Source organism: Asterias rubens, chromosome 18 (genome assembly GCF_902459465.1).
Source record: "Asterias rubens chromosome 18, eAstRub1.3, whole genome shotgun sequence".
Taxonomy (NCBI): Eukaryota; Metazoa; Echinodermata; class Asteroidea; order Forcipulatida; family Asteriidae; genus Asterias; species Asterias rubens.
In genome coordinates, this window is record NC_047079.1 from 12,639,943 (window position 1) to 12,654,135 (window position 14,193).

The following is a 14,193-nucleotide window of genomic DNA, read 5'->3' on the forward strand; positions in this document are numbered from 1 at the left end:
GATCATTTCTTTAAGCCCCCGCCCCGATCTCTCATCCTATATTTTCCCGAGGGCCGAAATCTAAAATAGTCCCAAACCAAATTGTTGAATAGGCTCATTAGGAATTAAGGGAATAAAAGGGTAGTGACGATGTCTTAAAGATGCTATGGCAGATTTTTTGCCGATTTGACCCAAACATTTTGATTTAAAATTCAATAGGTATTTTGATGGGGGTCGAGAAAGTTACAAGCTTTCATTTGAGCCATTGCTCGAAAAAGTCCGCCTATTATTAGTAGCAGTGAAATAAAGTGCTCAAAACTAGTTTTTGTCGGGATCCCGACAATATTTTACCTGACCAATTCTTATGTTTCATAAGAAACGTTTTAAATTTTTGTCATGGTTCCTGACCATTAAAAGTAAAAGTTAAACTTTTTTTCGTTAGAGCGGGTGATACTCTTTGAAATACCATCCACCCAAAACAATCTATTTTTTAATGTTTGGGGCTAAAAATCTGACATAGGATCTTTAAACGGCTGTTTAAAACCGGCGAGTTCGTGGCCGTGCGATACAGGCCCGAGCCGAAGGCAAAGGCCTTTATCGCATGGCCACGACCCTGCAAGGTTTTAAACGTCCGTTTAAGAACGAGTCACTACTCAGTACAATTACAGTATACACGGGGCCACTCCAGGGTTAGGGTCAGGGTTAGGGTTGTTAGGGTTAGGGTTAGGGTTAGGGTTAGGGTTAGGGTTAGGGTTAGGGTTAGGGTTAGGGTTAGGGTTAGGGTTGTTAGGGTTAGGGTTAGGGTTAGGTTATTCCCACTCATAAAGTAGGAAACTCAGTAAAAAATTATCTGTTTTCCGACGTCTGAGCTCTGTACGTCTGGTGTATTTTTATCAGACATTCATTTCGGATGTCCATTCGTTCGCGTACTAGTAATGCATCCCCGTATCCATGGGCTGGTAGCGCGGCGAGATCAATCAGCCCAGGGAACAAGGCTGTGCGCTAACCCACACAATATTGCCATCCGAAAACAAACGGTTATAAACAGCTACAGCTGGTCAATATCAACCGTTTAAATACCCCTTGTATTAATCATTCATAAATACCCCAGACAGTTTCGCTATTCATATTGCTGTAGAGCGCGTCACGTTGGGGGTGTTTAAACAGTTGATAATGACCAGCTGAAGCTGTTTATAACCAGTTTTTTTTTCATATCCAGAAACTGTCTCATAAAAAACGCACACGGTCAGAGCTCGATGTCGGAAACCAGATAAATTTTTACAGAGTTTCCTACTTTTTTACACTTTTTAATCAACATGGCATTTATGAATGGGAATAAAACGACTTTCATAAATACCTCAGATAGTTTCGCTATTCCTATTGATGGAGAGCGCGTCATGTTGGGGTGTTTAAACCTTTGATAATGACCAGTGTTTATAACCGGTTGTGAGCGGATACTCCGCGCTAGTATTGATTCGGCCTTCGGCTCGGGCCTTTATTACACGGCAATTCGACCCTGCCTATTTTAAACGGCCGTGAAAGAACTAGTCGCTACACATTTATTCCCTTAGTATTAGTTTACTTATTCATTCAAATTACTGTAGGATATTGGTTGCAATTATTGTGCGTGCGTTTTTACCAGAACTTATATTATTCGGGTGTCCTATTCCGAAATAACCAATTCAATATTAACAAACCATTTTAATCAATACAATTTTGTCAAATATAAGTTAAATAAATTTTCCAACTAAAGCCCACAGGCTTGATCAAAATGTCAAACTTGACAGAGTCGGGGGTGACCGTGCTGAAATTGTGTATCAATCAGTCCAAGGCGGTACATTTTAGTACAAAGCCTTCATTATGGCTCGACATCAGTATTATTTTGGGAGTAGACTCTTTGCAACAGGTATTTGGTGCTACCCCCAACAAATTTGAGGGCGCGATAAAGTTTAGATTGGGATTACTGAAGACTTGCTGACGTTAGAGGTTGACTGTCATCAGCGTGTATGGGTGGTGGATGGGAAACCTGTTCACCTAGGTCAACCCTTTGCGCTTCGGCTGTTGATTTGGCTACTGGCTGCTGGAGGTGCGACGCGAACTTGAAACTAACCGTGAAGCCGGGCACGATGAACAGTCGGGAGTCCGGCATACACTGGTTAAACCATATGATCTGCAATGAGTTAAATTAGTTGATGCATTTATAGTTATGATTGACACCATTGGAGATTGTCATAGACCAGTATTCTCACTTGGTTCATCTCAACATATGCATAAAATAACAAACCTGTGAAAATGTTGACTCAACTGGTTGTCAAAGTTGCGAGATAGTAATGGGAAAAAACACCCTTGTCACACGAAGTTATGTGCTTTCAGATGCTTGATTTCGAGAACTCAAATTCTAAATCTGAGGTTTCGAAATCAAACTCGTCGAAAATTACTTCTTTTCTCGAAAACTATCGTCACTTCAGAGGATGTTTTATACTATCAACCTCTACACATTACTCGTTACCAAGTAAAGGTTTTATGCTAATTAACATTTGGAGTAATCACCAATAGTGTCCACTGCCTGTTAGTGGATAAGATCAGACATTATACTTACTTTGCCTCGTGTGTCAGTAATCTCTATTTGCCAGTTCTGCAACCTGTCTGTCTTGAGGGCGGCCATGTGGCTAATGATGTCACACTGTTCATCTCTTCGAGTTACAGCTAGGTCTACACAGAACCCGGGCATTAAGAAGGTAGCCAGCTGAGACAGTAGACTCTCGAAGGTGAGATATGGGGGAGCGTTCACGCTGTATGTTAACTGAAGACGCCTCGTCTCTATCGTCACCTTGACGTCTCGCTGTATCAGTATCAGTAATACAAATCAACCATTCAAATGTTAAAACGTAAACATCACAGTGAAATCAACCAAGATATCATAATATTATGGGGAAGCTAACCATTCAATACTCGCAGCTAAGAGCTGAATTGCGAAGGACGAGAAGCACGCATATTGGCAGCCAGCCACATATATTCATTATGACCATTATGACCATTATAGCACAGCCAGAGATCGAAAGGTTTTTCCTCCCGGGAAAAATCAACCGTCGATTTCACCAAACTCATCATAACTTATTATTAATCTTAGGACTTAGGACGAGCTCAGTTCCGTATCGGAAGACGTAGGACGTATTGAACCCATCCTAAGTTAGGACTGGTTATTCGTCCTAACTCGAGAGATAGGATTAATCCTAGCCTTTCGTGAAAATTTACGACAGGGCCGCCTTGGTGAGACGCGAGCGGTTTACGCAATAAAGGCCCGGGCACACAGGCCCCGATAACGAGAACGAAAAAGAGAACTATAAAAATGCACGCCCTCGATTGGTTGAATGGGCGTGGGTGTATTCTGCGTGGAGCAATTCAACCAATATAATGCGTTCTCTTTGTGTCATTATCGTTGTCGTTTTCGTTATCGCTGCAGTGGGATCGGGCCTTAAGCCAGTGAAAATGCCCCAATGACCTTGCAGGCTCCAATCTATCAGTAAATTACCCTAAAAAAAGTAGTGCAACCCAACCCCACGAATACACCTTAACTAAGCACCCAACAGCATCACCACTGTCCAAAAAAACATCGATCAGCGATTCGTTGGATTCTGATCATTAAATAATTTATCGATCGATCCGATAACTGTAGGTATCTGTTTCTTAATTATTGGGCGGGATACAAATCTCGAATAATATTAAGTAAACATTTGTTGTCATATACACAATACACTTCAACTTTGTCTGGTACTAACTGTTAATGCTAACAGATCGGAGATTTTCACGGAATTACAACGATCGGAGTTATTTATGCAGAACTTTCAACATACGATCTAAAACAATGCGTTCAGTTTTAATCAAAATGTGCAGGCATGTGGTGTTGTAAGTGTCAATGAAATAATTGTAAGTTCGTGCAGTATGGAGAGATTGAACTTTACCTGCAAGCAGTATTTAGAGCCACTTATGGCTGCGTGCGGTATTGGTAACCAATTGCCCGAAGCTGTACTTGTATAATAATATTGGACAATGGTGATTAATGAGAATCGGATGCCCCTTGAGAATCTTCAGAAAACCAAAAGCTTCATCAACAACAGGACGTAGAAGAAAGCTTGCGGTATAGGTAACCAATTGCCTGAAGCTGTACTTGTATAATAATTGGACAATGGTGATTAATAAGAATCGGATGCCCCTTGAGAATCTTCAGAAAACCAAAAGCTTCATCAACAACAGGACGTAGAAGAAAGCTTACAATGCCCGATGTAAAATCTCCTCATACGCTAACTGGGTTTAAAACCACAGGTAATCTCCATCGTGTTGTATTTAGTTCATCATTTTGTTATTAAAGGCAGTGGACACTTTGCGTAGGCCCCCCTAATTACTCAAAATAATTCTTAGCACAAAACCTTACTTGGTAACGAGTAGTGGGGAAAAGTATAAAACATTGTGAGAAACGGCTCCCTCTGAAGGGACGTAGTTTTCGAGAAAGAAGTAATTTTCCACGAATTTGATTTAGAGACCTCATAATTAGGTTTTGAGGTTTCGAAATCAAGCATCCGATAGAACAGAAAAGAGTTGTCCCTCATTGGCTCTTCAATGAGAGTTTTTTTTAGTACGATCGTGTCGTGTTCGTATTACGCGATAACTATATCATGTACGTATGTATGTACACGGAACTTGAGACGTAGACATGCCTCCTTGCCGAAGCATTACCAACTGAGATACCCAGCCTTATGTTGTGAGGTTCTCCCCTTGTATCAAAACATTTTGATCGAAAAATGTTTTACCCAACTTATGTAGCCCCTTATTGCCGCTTCCAATGCTGTACTGTAACTACGATGTAGTTGTAAGGTCGTTTGACTTTTGAATGGTGCCCTGCTGAGCAACGGCGATTATTTGCCCCCCCCTCCCCCCACCCCTCATGTCATACCCTTGCTTAAGCAAGGTTTTTTGCTTACATAGGTAAGCAAACAAAAAGGGTCCTTAAAGCCTCTATTTTGCTTAAGCACCCCATTCACACAGCGCATAGTGCAACATCATTGCAAACGATGTTTTGTGCCGGCACAGCGGTGATTGTACGTGCGTTTGTATGGTAGGTGTAGCGAATAAACGAGTGTCTAAAATGCTTCAGAATCATGATGTACAATGTATTATCTTCTTGTTTACTTTCAAGTTAGTGTGTAAACCTTTCGAGGGGCACTTTGAACCATTACAAATAATACATATCAGACACAGAACGTGATGAATTTTTTTTATCGCCACTCGAGTGCACTCCGCATTTATTTCGCCCGCCATTTTGTCAGCACCTACTTCTTTTTCGCTTAAGCAAACGATCTAAAATGTTGCGCGCGCAGGTTTGTTTACGTGCTTAAGCTAGCAACCGCTGGTGAAATAGGTTTACGCCTACGTTAAGCCAACATATTTGCTTACCGTTAAGCAGCTCTAGGCCATACACACAGTGCAAAATACACTGCCTTCTTCTGTTTTGCTTAAGCCAACGATCTAAAATCTCCGCGCGCAGATTGTTTACGTGCTTAAGCTCGTGTACGTTTAGCATGGAATCCGAATGGTTTTAAGCAATTATTTTTGCTACGTTAAGCGAAAAAAATTTGCTTACCGTTTACCAGCTCTATGAAATTGGGCCCTGATCTTAAATTACTCACCGGATGAAATGTTGTAGGACTGCCTGGTATTTGTGAATTATCCGTTTCTGGAGATGGGAGTCCCTTGTATCCATTAGGTGGAATGGGTGGATAAGGTCTACCAGCAAACACACCATCAAGAGACCCATATACTGATTGTCTTACATCTTCCACCATGCTACCTTCCTTCCCTTGCAACGTGTCTTCCAGCTCACCGTTCGGTTCAATGCCAGGAATGCCAGGTTCCTCCCCGGTAAATGAAAGACTTTCGGCATCGAGTACTTGGCTACTTCGGCGAGGATCTTGGTTGTTTGGTGATCGAGGTTTACCATCAAGTCTAGGAACGGTTCCGAGATTGGAACCAGGTCTAGGAACGGTTCCAGGATTAGAACCAGGTCTAGGAACGGTTTCAGGGTTGGAACTAGGTCTACGAACGGTTCCGGGATTGGAACCAGGTCTAGGAACGGTTCCAGGATTAGAACCAGGTCTACGAACGGTTCCAGGATTGGAACTAGATGGCCGTGGGGGTCGCTGAGCTATGACGGATGATGACGTGTTTGGGCGATTGTGAGATGACACCGCTGCATCCTTAGGATTAGAGAACAAGTCTGGTAAGAGTGTACCAGAGGGAGGAGGCTTGAATGGTGGCATGGCTTCGAACACTTGCTGCCTGCTGTCCGGAAAGTAAACACGCCGTCGTGAACCGGTACGCCTTGTTTTATGAGATGTGCCACTGTAGCCACTCATTCGTTTTCTTTTATTCTGAATAGATCCCCCATAGATGGATGCGACGTAAGCTTGGGCGTCAGATTTGCTGATGGAATTACGACTTGCCTGCAATACCGATAAAGACAAAAACTGGAATGGGAATTTGCTTGAGTTATTACAAAACAATTCACACAAACAACATTTCCAGCCAATCATCGCAGTTGACTTCAATTTAGATATTATCTTAAGACAATTGACGCTATTTGGTAACTATCAAAGAACAGTCTTCCCACTTGTTGTATCTCAACATATGCATGAAATATCAAACCTGTGAAAATTTGAGCTCAATTGGTCGTCGAAGTTGCGAGATAATAATGAAAGAAAAGCACCCTTGGCACACGGAGTTGTGTGCTTCATCAGATGCTTGATTTCGAGACCTCAAATTCTAAATCTGAGGTCTCAAAATCAAATTCGCGGAAAATTGCTTCTTTCTCGAAAACTAATCCACTTCAGAGAGAGCCGTTTCTAACAATGATTTATACCATCAACCTCTCCCCATTACTCTTCACCAAGAAAGGTTTTATGCCAATAATTATTTTGAGTAATTACCAATAGTGTCCACTGCCTTTAAGGAAAATTCATATGATAACATTTTCAATGGCCAGAGGTGATCCCTGTAGAAAATTGTGGCATCACCATGTGCTCCGAATATTTTGTATTTTCCGCGCTGCTCATCAAGCAAGTAGACCGTAAAGTTGGTTCCAAATCACCGCACGCGTGAAATTAGCAGCCACGGCAGCTCGGCATTTGATTGGATAGCAAAGTCTAACGCACTCAGCTATTTGAGCTGCATGTTTATTAAAGTCACTGGACACTATTGGTAATTGTCGAAGACCAGTCTTCTAACTTAATGTGTCCCAACATATGCACAAAATAACAAACCTGTGAAAATGAATCGGTCGCCGAAGTTGCGAGATAACAATAGGAAGAAAAAACTCTTGTCACACGACTAGTTGTGTGCTTTCAGATGCTTGATTTCGAGACCTCAAAATTCGAAATCTTAGCTCTTGAAATCAAATTCGTGGAAATTAACTTCTTTCTCGAAAACTACGTTACTTCAGAGGGATCCGTTTCTCACACTGTTTTAAAAAGGAGCTTGTTAAAGGCATTGGACACTATTAGTAATTACTCAAAATAACTTTTAGCATGAAACCTTACTTGGTAACGAGTAAGGGGAGAGGTTGATAGTATAAAACGGCTCCGCCTGAAGTAATGTAGTTTTCGAGAGAGAAGAAAGTTTCCACGATTTTGATTTCAATACCTCAGATTTAGATTTTGAAAGCACACAACTTCGTGTGACAAGGGTGTTTTTTTCTTTCAACGTTATGTCACAACTTCGACGACCAATATAGAGCTCAAAATTTGACAGGTTTGTTGTTTTGTGCATATGTTGAGATACACCAAATGAGGAGTCTGGTTTTTGAAAATTACCAATGGTGTTCACTGCTTTGATTTATAAACTATACGGATAAGGTTAGGGTAGTCTTTGGCTGACCATCGTGCAGGATTTTTCTTAATTCTGATTGAATTACTGGGTGATTGATTGTCACGAGTTGTTTAGATGTACATCTAAAGAACAGATTCATGTTAAAGCCATTTGAAACTTTCGGTAAACAGTATTGTCCAAAGGCCCACACTTCGTGTATCACAACTTATATATAAAATAACCAACCTGTGAACATTTAGGCTCAATCGGTCATCGGAGTCGGGAGAAAATAACGGAAAACCCACCCTTGTTTCCGCACGTTTCGCCGTGTCATGACAAGTGTTTAAAATAAATCCGTAATTCTCGATATCGAGAATTGATAATTGTTTTAATGTTTTCTCAAAAAGTTAAGCATTTCATGAAATAATATTTCAAGAGAAGTCTTTCACTATTACCTTCTGTAAACCCTGTAAGTTGTTTTTAAATCTGTGAACTTTTTGTTCTTCTTTTTCTGTTCCGAAAGTGTATAATGGCTTTAAAAGGCACTGGATATGATAAGTCAATGACCAGTATTCTCACTTGGTGTTACTCAACATAATGCATAATAACATACCCGTGAACAATTTTACAAAATTAATTGTCATCGAAGTTGCAAGATAATAATGCAAGAAAAACACCCGCTTGTTGCGCAGAGAGTTGCGCTTTCAGAAGCTAAATAAAATGCTTTAGGCCTGAAGTCTTGTATTATTTGTTATTTCTCAAAATCTATGTCACATCAGAGGGGGCCGTTTCTCACAATGTTGTATACTATCAACAGGTTGATTTCGTAACAAAATTAGTATCCGATGTTTACTGTTGCGTGCAATTTTTCCTAGCTATAAAATTTAACCGGATTGAACGTGGAAATATTTCCCTGATACGACTTGAAAATTCAGGTTGAAACATTTGTCTTGAACACATTTATTTGTTGAGGTATTATATTATTGTTTGATAAAGCACAACTTACCCACTCCTCCATTAGGAGAGCAAAGGAATCCGTAGAGTCGCCACTAGTGCTCTCACCGGTCTGTGTCCGTTGTACTCGTTGCTTCCCCGCTCTGCCGTCCCAAGGACTTATCACACGATAAAACGAGCCAGGAGACTCCGTTGAGCTCCCTTCCGGTGCCTCGTTGGGCAAGTAGTACCGGCGAACCGGCGGTTTGGACCTGCCGGTCGTGGTTGGGCGGATGCGTAGCATCTTGGGGAAGAAGTCGCCTTGGGCAGCCAGGGAGCATGACATGACGAGGAGGACGAGGAGGAGGAGTCGATGACATGATGATGCAGCGACACAAGATGCACAAAATACATGCATTTTCACAAAACACAGGAGTCACCTGTAAAACATAAACAATAGAAGACAGAATTAAAAAGGTATTGGTTTCAAAAGATCAAACTGACCATGGGTGGGCAAGTTTTTCGGTTTGAAGATTTTAATAACTTAAAGTAGCTTTGCGGTGGTCCAAGTCAGTCAATTGGTTGCAGATATTTTGCAGAAACCTTAACTATTTCTTGGTATATAAAACTAATATCCACAGAGGAGAATAATAACGTAATAGTCATTTGATAAAAAAAAAAGATACTTGCCAGTTAGCATACAATGTGTGTGAGACGGCAACTGAAAGATCCCGTTGAGTGCAGGGTACATTTCCATTAAGACTTCGTCCTTATAAACAAAGTCCCAATTGGTGCACAACGCCTAGTGCTCAGTCCAACTTGCATGGTATTCAGGTGTATAACAAGGAGGTTTCTCCGTCGACTTTCTGACTGTCAGTTTACAAGAAACGGCGTATTTATACACTGACCTTCTTTGGTTAACTAGTACATGGGGGATATTGTACGCCTACAACTTTAATCTGATGCGCTATCTGCTATTTGTTTTGGGAAATCCTTTGATATCTACACACCAATTCTAGTCTCTCTAGAATAGTACAGCGAAACCAATCACAGACGGAATCAAATACACGCCCACAGCGGGATTGGCTGTACGTTCGATCACCTCCTACGTCAGATGAGCCAAAGCGACCTGTAGTCCGCGCATGACACACATCTTTTTCCACATCTCGATTGTGCAGTTTCCCATCAAATAGCCGCAGTATTAAGCAAAATTCATTTCTATTTTTTTCCGAATTGAATGGAATTAGGACTGAATGTATACACGTGACTTTGTTTGCAGTACCAAGCAAACTATAATACTCCATTTCGCTATGTCGCTGAACCTAAATTTAAACCCAATATTTGTTTTCGCCGCCCAAAACAAGGCTAAAAGGCACTCAAGGTAAAGGGCTACAAGGAAGAAAACATAGACATGCAGAGACTCAGTGGAGCTGAAGGTAGAATTGATATTCCTCTTAAAAGATGGAAGATGGTGTATTCCTCTTAAAAGATGGAAGATGTTATCCAACAAAAAACAGCATCCGGGAAACCATCACGTCACCGTGATTTTTTAGTACCCTTTATGACAAAAACATAAACACGCCCTTTATTTCTACCCGATGTCAACGAATAAGGTCGCACAAGAACAGTACTTTCAGTAACGTCACGCAGAAACAATACAATATGATGTGATGTTTCAGTAACCTTTATGACAACAACATAACCCGCCCTTTATTTCTACCCGATGTCAACGAATAAGGTCCCATCCAAGAACAACATCAGTGACCATCAATAACTTTTGCACTGTAGGCCTACCTAGTAGGGTCATACTTTCGTAACGGAGGTTTAGCTGCACTACGCGAGCAATACGTGAACGTGCACGTCAACAAATTGTGTTGTTGAAATCTCACGATTTTAGCATGAAAACGTGAAGTAATCATTTTTCACGTCATATAAGTGCAGACGTCATACGTGAGCATGAAACAAGCCCAAAGTATTAGGGAGGTTTAGCTGCACGTTACGCGAGCAAACAAAATTGTGTTGTTTCCAGGTGACGTTACCACTTAGGGCTTAATTTTTTTTTTTGCTCAAGTATGACGTACGTACCTGACGTGAAAAATAGGATGTTCACGTTTGCTAAAAACGTGAGATTTTAACAACACAATAACTGACGTTCACGTTCACGTTGCTCGCGTACGTGCAGCTAAACCTCCCTGTTATGTTTTGACATTCACGTGTTTACTTGCGTACAGCGCAGCTTAACCTCCCTAATGACACCGAAAGCAAATCGGGTAATTTCACTTCGAAAGTTTACAGTTTAAAGTAGGCAATTGAAGCATCCTGTGAAAATATTTCGTAAGAATCTGAGAAACGATGCATGTATAATCGTTTCTAAGCTTTCAGAGTTGGTGTCCGGTCACAATAATGCCGGGCCAGAGATGCTGTTGGTACCCGCTGTGACTTCGCTAAACTTGGATGGCTTAGTCGGCGTTCTTGTGAAGATATCGTGACAGTTATTTGCTGTTTTCTCGAACAAGTAGACACTACATTGAGATGGACACCTTTTGGTAATTGTCAAAGACCAGTCTTCTCATGGTGTATCTCAAACATTATGCATAAAATAACAAACCTTTGGTTGTCGAAGTTGATAGAGAATAATGGAAGGAAAAACACATGTGTCGCACAAATTGTGTGCTTTCAGATGACTTGAATTCGAGACCTCAGCTGAGGTATCGAATCCGATTAAAATACTTGAGTGCCCTGTTTTAGTGTGAATTTACTTTTTTTCTCAAAACGTTACTTCAGAGGGAGTCGTTTCCCACAATGTTTAATACTACCAACAGCTCTCAAATGCTCGTTCCCAAGTAAGTTTGTATTCTGAAGACTTTAAGAGTAGCCACCCTCGCCACTACCTTGCAATCCAATTCGTCAGTAGCATTATTAAAAGCTAAACAAATTATCTTACCTTGTCATATCTGCGTCTTCTACTCCGCATAGTTTGCTTCCTTACATTGTGTTTTTACCCAGAAAGTCCTTTTTTTTAAAGAGTTTGCCAAACAAAAAACCTGTGTAGGCGATTTTGAAATGTCGCATCGCACGTGGGGCTAGCGATTAGCAGAACGTTGGTCGGACATTAGTGCAAAAACAACCTCGAAATAGATCCGTCACTTTAAATATTAATACTCTTTTGTGCCGAGGGTGAAGATTGGGGTTTAACACCGATGGTTTGTTCAACCTTTGTGAAGGTGCTTTTGGATTACGCGAGGACAAAGTTAAGATTGGCCTCGTGAAATATAGATGTCTTCATCGACGTCTTCATCATTAGACAAAGAACCGGGACGTCATAGGGTTGTTTTTCACAACATGTTTTACTCCATGGCACAAAAAGGAACTTGTTTGGCTTCGCCCGTGAAATTTGCCAATGCAAATATTTTGGTCTCATATAGGAAAGGTAAGAAACAAACTTGACAGTGAAATCGCAAACGTTTGTTTGTTTTTGTTGTTTATCCCGGACTGAGTGTTCTACTGGTTGACAACAATAATATGAGCCAATTCAGGGCTGTGGTATACACGCAGCCAATAATCTAACACACTAAAAAATGTCTCTGTTACTCCAATGTACCAAACACATTAAAGGGAGGGTATACCTTTAAAAATATACCTTAACAATTAAAGGCACTGGATGCTATTGGTAATTACTCAAAGTATTATTAGCCTGAAACCTACTTGGTAATGAACAATGGAGAGCTGTTGATAGTATAAAACGTTGTGAGAAACGGCTCCCTCTGAAGTAACGTAGTTTTGGAGAAGGACCTTATACAATATTTTAATTGAATTCAAGACTTCAGCTGGGGTCTCAACTTCAAGGTATCTGAAAGCACAACTGTTTTTTTCTAGTTTTCAAGCTCAAACAGGTTTGTTATTTTATGCATAAGTTATTGGTTAAAAACATAATTCAACAAAGATCACGACTTGCCATTTTCGTTCTCGTATATAGGTTATTATTATTATTATTATTTTATTCGCCATAACAGTACAAAACAAAATACATTGACAACATTATACCCCAAGATGGGCAAGGGACAACAAAAGCAAATACATACTATGATCCGTAGATCTGTTGCCCCACATCTGGGGTACACAATAACATTAATATAGATTTAACATAATATAGTACACAAAGCAATAATAAAAGCAGAAAATTAAAACCAATAGAAAATGCTAAATATATATTAAGAATAAAAAATAAATTAAATGAAAAATACAAATAAATAAAAATAAATAATAAATAAAAAATAAAAATAAAAAGGTCAAGACACTGGACACTATTGGTAATTGTCAAAGACCAGTCTTCTCACTTGGTGTATCTCAACATATGCATATAATAATAAACATGCAAAAATTTAAACTCAATTGGTAGTCGAAGTTGCGAGATAATAATGAAAGACAAAATACCTTGTCACACGAAGTTGTGTGCTTTTTGATGCTGGATTTCGGGACATCAAATTCTAAACTTGAGGTCTCAAAATCAAATTCGCGGAAAATTACTTCTGACTCGAAAACTACGTCACTTCAGAAGGAGCCGTTTCTCACAATGTTTTATACTATCAACCTCTCTCCATTACTCGTTACCAAGTAAGGTTTTATGCTAACATTTACTTTGAGTACCAATAGTGTCCACAGTGCCTTTAGTGAGAAGGCAACAATCAAACTAAAATTTATATCAAAACCCCTCCGTATCCCCTCAGTGATACTCGCACATCACACTATATCCATAACTATGATTTGTATAGAAGAAAACTATTGTTCAAAACTTATTTCTGCTGGGAAACAACTGGAATAAAAGGCACTTTCAATTGCATAATACTCCCAATTTGTAGAAATATGCAAGGTATTACTCCATTATTGCCAATGTACGGTGTTGAAAAACTGAGTAAAGACTTTTGAATAATACTCTACAGCATTGTTTATAATTGACAATTCCTCATCTTCAGCTCTCTTTCCTCATCTTGGCTATAGTTTACAAAACGTAAGAGTAGAGACACCACAGTCATGACAAGAAGTGATGAAGTCAAACCATGGAGCCATGGTCAAACTGAATAGGTACCAGCACGTAGGCCTGGAATAACACACTGGCCACAAAGACTAGGCCTCCGTTGCCCCTGGTCTTGGCCTTGGTGCCGGCTTTAAAAGTTTCAAACAGGACTTTAAGATTTCAAAAGGAAGTGCCCTTTGCAAAATGACATTGTGCTTTCATGCCCCTGGTCTTTGGCCTTGGTGTCGGCTTCAAAAGTTTCCAATAGACTTTCAGATGTTCCAATGGAAGTGCCCTTTGCAAAATGGCCCTGTCCTTACAAAGATGAAATTCCAAGCCTGCGGCAACGGATATTGTCTTCATTCATTTACGGTGTGTAATACGTTTTGAGGCTTTCGACTATTTCTTGA

General features: G+C 40.2%; 1 protein-coding gene across 3 annotated transcripts; it reads right to left on the bottom strand.

Annotated features, from left to right (window-relative positions):
- Positions 1–1,656: 1,656 nt before the first annotated feature.
- LOC117302447 lies at positions 1,657–9,632 on the bottom strand. 3 transcript variants are annotated; one of them, XM_033786400.1, is made up of 6 exons: positions 9,460–9,632; positions 8,843–9,209; positions 6,095–6,476; positions 5,664–6,004; positions 2,579–2,821; positions 1,657–2,149 (listed from the first exon to the last, which is right to left on the bottom strand). In XM_033786400.1, exons 2-6 carry the CDS (start codon positions 9,185–9,187, stop codon positions 1,940–1,942), a joined length of 1,521 nt encoding a protein of 506 aa, XP_033642291.1. In that variant the 5' UTR covers positions 9,188–9,209; positions 9,460–9,632; the 3' UTR covers positions 1,657–1,939. The 3 variants fall into 3 exon arrangements, with proteins under 3 accessions (XP_033642291.1, XP_033642290.1, XP_033642288.1); XM_033786399.1 differs by having other exon boundaries at positions 5,664–6,476; positions 9,472–9,632; XM_033786397.1 differs by having other exon boundaries at positions 5,664–6,476.
- Positions 9,633–14,193: the final 4,561 nt, after the last annotated feature.

Coding starts and splice junctions, on each gene's coding strand:
- LOC117302447 (XM_033786399.1), bottom strand. CDS start 9,187: ATGCATGTATTTTGTGCATCTTGTGTCGCTGCATCATCATGTCATCGA. Junction 6,477..8,842: donor CTCTCCTAATGGAGGAGTGG/GTAAGTTGTGCT, acceptor TCGGTATTGCAG/GCAAGTCGTAATTCCATCAG. Junction 2,150..2,578: donor TTACTGACACACGAGGCAAA/GTAAGTATAATG, acceptor AACTCATTGCAG/ATCATATGGTTTAACCAGTG.